The 8,360-nt window shown below is 34.1% G+C and overlaps 1 protein-coding gene across 1 annotated transcript in view; it reads left to right on the top strand.

Annotated features, from left to right (window-relative positions):
• Positions 1-6,673: 6,673 nt before the first annotated feature.
• Positions 6,674-8,360, top strand: part of LOC136988459 (tudor domain-containing protein 5-like) — a 70,134-nt gene continuing 68,447 nt past the window's right edge. Inside the window, exon 1 of the mRNA XM_067286304.1 lies at positions 6,674-7,356. Within this exon, the coding sequence (XP_067142405.1) occupies positions 6,738-7,356 (619 nt within the window). The 5' untranslated portion in view covers positions 6,674-6,737. The remainder of the gene's footprint in view (positions 7,357-8,360) is intronic.

Genomic DNA, 8,360 nt, shown 5'->3' with positions numbered 1-8,360 from the left:
AATCCTATAAAAATACATAACTGGTTAATTAATAATCAACATACCTTTTACAGAGATAAAAGAAATTTTATTAATAAGTTCAAAAGTCACAAATTCACCTGACGTACTAATAAACACACATTACACTGAATGATTTGCGCCATTAGGGGAAAAAAGTGAAATCTACTCCGCACGCGGCGCTAGTATCGACGAGGTTGTAAACAGAATAAGCGATACGTTGTCGGTTGTAAAGTACGATTTGTTAATTCTTTAAACGAAAATCCAATAATTATTTTAAGACTGGGTAATGGCTGATGGAGGTTTTAACATTCAGGAATAACTAATTACTTAAGATGTTGTGGTAAATATACCCACTTTTATGAGAGGAAAAGCACAGCTGAACAGCAGTTTGTCATCTCGAGACAGAAAAATATGTAGTAAAAGAATACATATTGAACGTATTATAGGAATGGCTCGTACTGTACTGTACATATAACATTTTGAGGCAACACATGCATCCGACAGCAACCAAACTTGGCAGTGAAATTATATTTATGTTTTATGTTATGCAATTTTAGACCATGCATTGTTGGCAGAGATTCTTAATTTGTTTCACTGTTAATCTAGCTCTCTATTAATACCGTATATAATTTTTTTTTTCCATTCTAGACCCTAGCCTGATTTAAGTTTTCCATCTATAGTATTTTAAAACTTTTGTCTGTTTATAAATTCTAAGATTAAGAATGTATACTAGCATACACAGTAAGGTCTTCATTATGGAACTTCAATTCAAAGTAATATAGTGGCTTTAAAATTTGTACTATAGTTGAATAAATATTTGTAAGCTAATAAAAGAATTTTAATCTTTAAAACAAAATCTCTTTTTATTATTTAAAAAAATTCATACTATACACCATCTAGAAAAATTTTACATAAACTCAAATTGTAAAATAAAAATAACAATTAGCTCAATTATTTTATAAACTTAATGTTTATAAAACATTTTTTGTTAAAAGAGCTGGCTTAATATGCTCATGGAAAAACATAATTAGTGTTTCAATCATGTCTGCAATGAATTTACCATCTCTTGGAATGATACAAACTTTGAAGTCACTTTTTGTGTAAATAAACAGATGAGCAACTTGTCTATTTGTCACTGCTAATTGTACTTGGATTTGATGAAAATAATGATGATTCCGTTTTAAAGTAATTTTGTCATCAGTACATTCCAAATATGGTATCTTTAGCACATTCACAGGAAGTTTAAAACTGGAGTAAGGACATTTAACTTCTAATATTTTAACATCATCCACTAGCCCATCTGGACTTGCAGCTAAGAATGGGTATTTTGAATGAAGAAACATGTCACATTCTTTCACAGGACTATTTAGAAAAGAATATGTTTCAATTGCTTCCTTTTCATACCTTAAGCAGTGAGAAATTGCCTTACTTTTTATTGGCCTACTTGACAGTAATGAGCCACACGATTTGTCTGTCTGCTGATTTTAATTTACAAACTTTTCCAAAGTTTGGAGATGTCTGTAGGGTTTGGAATTGCTAGGTGAGCGATTTCCGCCCTGTTTTATTATAACGAACTTTCATAACGGAAAAGCCGTTAGGATCGGCCGTTAGAAACGACCGTTAGAAGATCCGTTGTGTTTCAAATCGACGACAGACAGACGATTGGCCGGCGGGAAGTGACCGTTGTCGGCCGTTATGGAAACTTTCAAATTTGATTGGCGGACGATTCGAACGTTGGGACTATTTAAGCCGTAGTTTCGGCGGGAACGGGAGCTCGTATCGTAAGTTCGTATCGGGATCGGCTGAGTTCGGATCGGATTAGGATCGTCGTTATCGAAGTGCTAACTAACTCTCTCGTTGGACGTTACGGAAATCTGGGGAAAGTAAACCTCAGTGGTTGAGTACGAACTTGTTCCTGACTCGGAGGTGCTGTTAATTACAAGTCTGTTTGTGGAGGTCGTAAGGAGTTTCTTTCGACGAACGTGTACGGGAATAGTCGGTTGTCGTTGGATTAGTGTTCGTGCATATTTAATTGTGACCGTAATTTGTATTATTTTGTACATTTTTGCTGTAAATATAAATTTTGTGTTACGTTAAACCGACTGAGTGCTGATTTTGAACATTACTATGTCAAATACAACAAATGTTCCTTCTTCCAAACTACACTTTTTCATTGTAATCTGGTCTCTTTTTCCAAATGTTTTATGTACTCCCTACTTGCTTCAGTTACATGTAAAGCACTTAAAAACATTTCAGACATTGTGCTTTTGCAATAATCATGATCTGACTCTAAAGCCCTCATGTTTGCTGGTTGCCTTAATTGCAATATCGGTATTGCACAACCGCTTTGCATGTTCATTGCCAAATTAATAACAAAGTTTGTATAATCAGGGATTGTACTGCCAGTTGGTCTGGGGTCAAATTTTATGTCTTCCAATCATTTTCTTTTCATTCCTTTCTTCTTAAATAAATGAAATGGAAGCTCACTAGCCTTAACTGGGGAACTTTTATGTTGGCAGGTAGGCTGATGGAATGTTTGCAGAACCTGTGTGCATGTTTTGTGACACTTATATGTGCCTGTTCTTCCATATTCTTCTATTGCCAATAGTGTTACACATACATGTTTGCAAACGCTTTAGGCCCTTTACCTGTTGTACATTCACATATTGCACTTTCTATAACCCCATCATCTGTAATTACTAAATTTGTGTAATATGTGTTCTCCTTAGTTAATTCAGATTTTACATTACCTTTAAAATATAAAAAATGTTTCTCTTTTGTTCCTCTTATTATTAATAAGAATTCATTAAAATACATCTGCATAGCAGACAGTGGCATTCTCTGATCTGGCATCTCTATGTAGGCATCAATTGTCTCTATAGTCAAAACTTGTATTTGTAAACTTGGAGAGAGATCCTTATATTCAGATGAATCAAAAAGTTTAAGTTCAGGAGAGCAATCACAGGATATAGAAAAATTGTGAGTTTCCTGATTCCTCTCATATGCCAGTAACCTGAAAATTATTGTAAGCAAGTTTAATAACTAGTTAACATATGATCACCAATATTTTACTTTGTTTTTCTGTCTCATTGACAGGAAAGGCAAAAAAGTATTATTATATATTATATTTTTAACTTAATATATTACATATAATCAGTGGTGATATTCGGCGGGTTCGCACAGGTTCGGCCGAACCCGTTGTTAAAAATTTTCAGTTTTCCGAACGGGTTCGCCCGAACCCGTTGTTAAAATTTTCAGTTTCCCGAACCTTGTTAAACACACGGAACATTTCTCAGTGGGTTTGTTTTTTTTTTTTTTTTTAAATATATTAAAATATGCGTATTATACTCTGTAATACTACTAAACTAGAGCTTTATACCCCGTTCGTACCGAGCATTTCAATCTAGATTGTGAGCAAGGTCAGGGAGTATGTCTTGGTACGATCTCTCTCGACCGTTTCAATCGTGGTTTAATCGCGATCGATTCAAGAGAGTTTTTGATCCAGTCGTAAGAGATCCCCAGAATGCCACGCGCGCGAGATAATACAAGATGGCTGTGGAACACGTGTCGGGCTATGGACAGCGAAAGAAAAAGTATAATGTATCTCGAGAGATGATGACACGCGTGTATTTCCAGAAGCGCCATTTCGCGGTAAAGATTACCCCTGCCTAAAAAAAAAAAAAAAAAAAAAAAGGTTGACAGCCCTAAAATATTATCGTTACCTGCCCTTCACCCATGGCTCGTTACGTTCCAAGTACGCCACTGATTGTTAGATATATGGTTGCAAGAAAAGGTATTGTATTTATCTCTATTCAAAACTTCCATTTCATTTGTCGGTGATTGTCAGGGAAAAATTTTCTGCTAGCGAACCCCTTGTTAAATATTTCGAATATCACCACTGCATATAATATAAAAATAAACAGTATAAGGTAACTGAACAGTATTGACAAGCACCTAAATATGGCATATATATAGTTTATGCCAGATTTAGTAAAAGAAAATGGGCAAAAATTCACTTGTACAAAAAGTTTATTGGTGAAGAAATTAGTCTTATTGCATTAAATTATTGAAACAAGTAAGAAGACTTGTGACCAATAAAAAAGACATTTTGATTATGTTTATTATAAATACTCCAAAAATTGTTTTCTCTTGGTAAAAGATTCAGATATTATATTGTCTTAGAACTTCATAGAAAGTAGTTTTGTTTGTGTTAATTGTTGTTTTAAATTACAGTGATAACCTATTGGTACAGTTAACATTTCAGATACTGGTATAAATTGGTTATAATATATCAGGTTCAGTACATGACCATATTCCAAGAGGAAAAAACTTCATTTTAAAGTTTTGACTTTATGTTTTGGTTAGGCAAATGTAAAAAGATTCAATGACAACTTTTCTGATCTTTAAATGTTTTTATCAACGAAAAATGTGCATTTTGTGAAATCTTATCCTTAAAACTTTTATCTACTGATAAGTTGCCTATCATTTAATAGTTATAAGGACTTGAAATTATAAATGTTTAAATGTAATAATTAACGATAAAAATGTAGATGTAGATTATTTTAACTTACCTTTTTATGAAATCGGCTTTCCTACCAGCTAACTTGGCATTGTACTTTTTTAATTCCTCTTTTAATTGTACCGTTGTTAACCTTTTTAAAAAATATTTTCGTTCTTCCATCATTATAAAGTAAGCTATCCTTCGAACGGAACGGCTTGTTTACAACCGTATCGATATGCGCGACATCTATGTCACGTGATCACTTTTTTCTCCTATTCTCGAATCTCTGCTATCAACAGAATGCAATTGGCAACGGGAGGCTCAGGATTGGCATCCTCGGATTTCAATGGGTTTGATATATATTGTAATAACCCTACTATAAATAAATAATAAAGCCACTGGACACAATTCTCGAGCATGTGCGAGAAAACGAGTAATATTTGGAAAATCGGTTTAGGTTTATTTGTTTTACGACAACGCGACACGTGGGCTACTGTATATCTTTTGTGAGTCATACCATGGTATGCATAGAGTACAGATCTGGAAAATAAACAGGCCAGTAGTGTTCGGCTCCATTGTGCAAAACTTTAGTTGGAGCCCCTATACCTCTCTTCACAATAAAAACTTACTTTATAAAAACGTATCAGTGAGTAAAAATGAAATACGAAATATATTATTTATGAGTTTATTAAACAAAACGCAGAAATTACAAAAAAGTACAGTCAAATCTGTTTTTATGCGGGGGATAGGGACCGCATTAAAAAATCGCATAAAAAAATCGCACGAAACTTCACGAGGGGCTATAAAAAATAGTTTTCGCAACACAAAAAAATATTTTTTTATACGGTCAATAGGGACCGCATAAAAAAAGTCTCACATAGAAAATAACTCAAAACCGTACGAAATAGAATTTATTGACAACAGATGTCAGCACTTGACTGCATCGTCTCGTCTATCGTCTGTTTTACATATTTTTGTCCAGGTGGTGTTTTGTTGACTTAAAAAGTAAATTATTTCATTTTTCGCATATTCATGCAATAATATTACTATAATAAGTGCATTTATGCTATAATAAGTTTATTTAGCTATAATAAGTCAACGTGAAACATGACGAATCGCACGAGACTAGTCGCCAACTATACTGCACAAATAAAATATCGCACAAAAAAACACGCACAAATTAAAAATTCGCATTAAAAAAATCGCACATAAAAAGAGCGCATAAAAACAGGTTTGACTGTATATAATAAAAACAATAAACATACAAGAAGAGCAAAAGAAACATCAAAAATAAAAAAGTCAAGTAATTTATGTTATTTGAGAAGAAAATCGTTAACTATTTGCTCCTTGTACAGTTTTACATAAATTAATATATAAACTTACAATTTTATAAAAACAAAAATATTAAATGTTTTTTCCTTTTTATTCGATTAAGGCAATGCGACACGTGGGCGATCTGCCGAGGGAAATGCCACCCGGGATGTCTTTTATGGGAAACTAGCGCCTATTTAGGCATTAATGACGTGAAGAAAACTCTGTCATTAGTGGGCTAGATTTGTCGGGATATGTCTGTCGATACCCACCCGCCCGTCGAGGGCATGGCGGGATAGCTTTTTTTATAGTTCTTTACGCCCTACTACACTAAGAGGCCTCATTTATCAAGGCCATTACGGGTTTGGCCAGGTCCACAATGGGGCGGCCGGGTGGTGAGGATGGGGCCGACATATACGGTCTGATCATCCCCGAAAAATTCCCAGGAATTTTTCGGTCCGTCCGGATTTCCAGAGCCGGCAGAGCGGTAGCTATTACCCTAACCGCCCGGCCATCCAGCCGCTACCGTAGAACGGAAGGGAAAGAAAAAATTAAATTCATAATCATCACGGAGAAAAATCACGGTTTATGCCACCCATTTAATGCCCAAAGACGGAAGAAGTTAACAAAGAATAAAAGTAATATTAAGCATAATTATTTTTCTTAAAAAATATATCATGGTTATTAATTATTATTTAATATTTTCTAATTTAATAAATTAAAACATATTTTTTAAGATTTTATATTTTTTCAGATAAAACTTAAATTTAAACTAACTATCGTCTGTTCGGAGTTTTATTTGTCGATAGGATAACGAACGTTGCCATTTGTCGTATGTGTGTCGTCGAAGTGAGTGGGTTTCGCGGTTTTATTGTTGGTGTGTTCACAAAGAGTTACAAGTGTTTAATTTGTCGGAGAAACGAAAATGACGGACGTTAGCAGAAAGTTAACGGAAAGCAAACAGATAATTCGTTCTATTTTAATAACAACACCTAACGGCTTAACAGTACGTCAGTTAGTATCGGATTATAAAAAACTAAATGGAAAAGAATTGCCATTTAGAGAATTTGGGTACGCTAATGCGACGTATTTCTTACAGTCGATGCCAGAAGTGGTTAAGTTAGAATGGTCTCATTCTATTCAAGACTTTATACTAAAAGGAATTGCTGACGAATCTACTAGACACATCGACAGTTTAGTCAAGAGAAGTAGAAAAAGTAAGAAAAATACACACAATTTTCCTGTTCCACGTTCTTCTCGTTTTGATAAGAATTTAAAAACTTCAAATGCAAGACCTACAAAACGTTTTGTTCCAGCAGATTTAAAAAATAAAATTCAAGAACTTTTATGTTGCTACAAAAGTGGAATATTATTGAGTAATTTCGAATTGGCATTTTATAAGCGTTTTGGAATCAATTTAGACTTAAAGCTGTTAGGATTTTCTGATATAGAAGAGTTTTTGAAAGAAATGCCGGATATTGTTAGAATGGAAGAAAACGGTAAAAGAATATGTTCCGTCGATAGTGCAAAGAAAAGGGAGGAAGGTAAGAATGCGTATGCTTTTTGATTTTTGAATTTTGGCTGATATATATTATTGGATCTGTTGTTTAAATATGGCAAAACTTGCCTAGACTGGACCGGTGCAGTACTGAATGTTTTTTCCAGTTTGGTAAGTTTTAATGCAGAAAATTAAGAATTCCTGTCTGCACGGGTTTCCGTGAAAGTTCTGTTTTGGACGGGTTCTACTGTAAAAAGTTTCAAAAATGAGTCCAAACAGAGAAGTTCTTGTAATGGATTGTAATGCCAGAACAATGCCTTTGTTCTAGCATTTGTTTCATGCAGATAGAACTATTTCGTTCTATCTGCATGAAACAAAGACTGTGTTTGGCAGACTCTATGGTTGTAACTGAGCAAATTGGTAGCTGTTACATAGCATCTTGGATGAGTAACATTGCATTGCAACAAAAAGCCTCGTTGGTCGGTTTCGGGTGCGATGGATAGCATAAATGAAAGATGCAACCTAATGTGATGTCAAAACGCCAAATGTGTTCCGAAAGAGTGCTACTGTAGAGGGAATTTGGCAGAAAAATACTTGATGGCTCTGGAACTGTTGAGTCTGCTTAATGCAGCCATTATTTTTCAGAAAATCACTTTATAGAGTTTCATATTTAATGTAATTACCATATCATCACACTAGAACGAGAGGGTTTCATCTGCGTAAAGTGTAATTTTTTGAGAGATCTCAAAGTTTGACAATAGATACAGACAAAAGTGTAAGTGGCAGATGAATTGTTTTTTATGTAAAGTTGCAGCTTGTATAGTTATTCAGTGATATAGTTCTGGCATCTTGGCCCTTGATGGTTTTGTGGGAAAAGATTAGTAATTTTGCAATTTTTTAATAATTCCAAATAATACGTTTGATCACAATGCTCAAATGGTATTTTGTACATTATATCATGTCAAAATTTTTATGCTTTAGTGTACTGAAAACAGATCAAATTGAAAAAAATTTACCCTAAAAAATTCCCAGGGATACTATAGATTACCA

The sequence above is a fragment of the Centruroides vittatus genome, unplaced genomic scaffold (genome assembly GCF_030686945.1).
Source record: "Centruroides vittatus isolate TY-2023 unplaced genomic scaffold, ASM3068694v2 scaffold_3315, whole genome shotgun sequence".
In the NCBI taxonomy this organism is placed as follows: Eukaryota; Metazoa; Arthropoda; class Arachnida; order Scorpiones; family Buthidae; genus Centruroides; species Centruroides vittatus.
The sequence above is the reverse complement of the archived record's forward strand: the minus strand, read 5'-3'. Positions and strand labels throughout refer to the sequence as shown.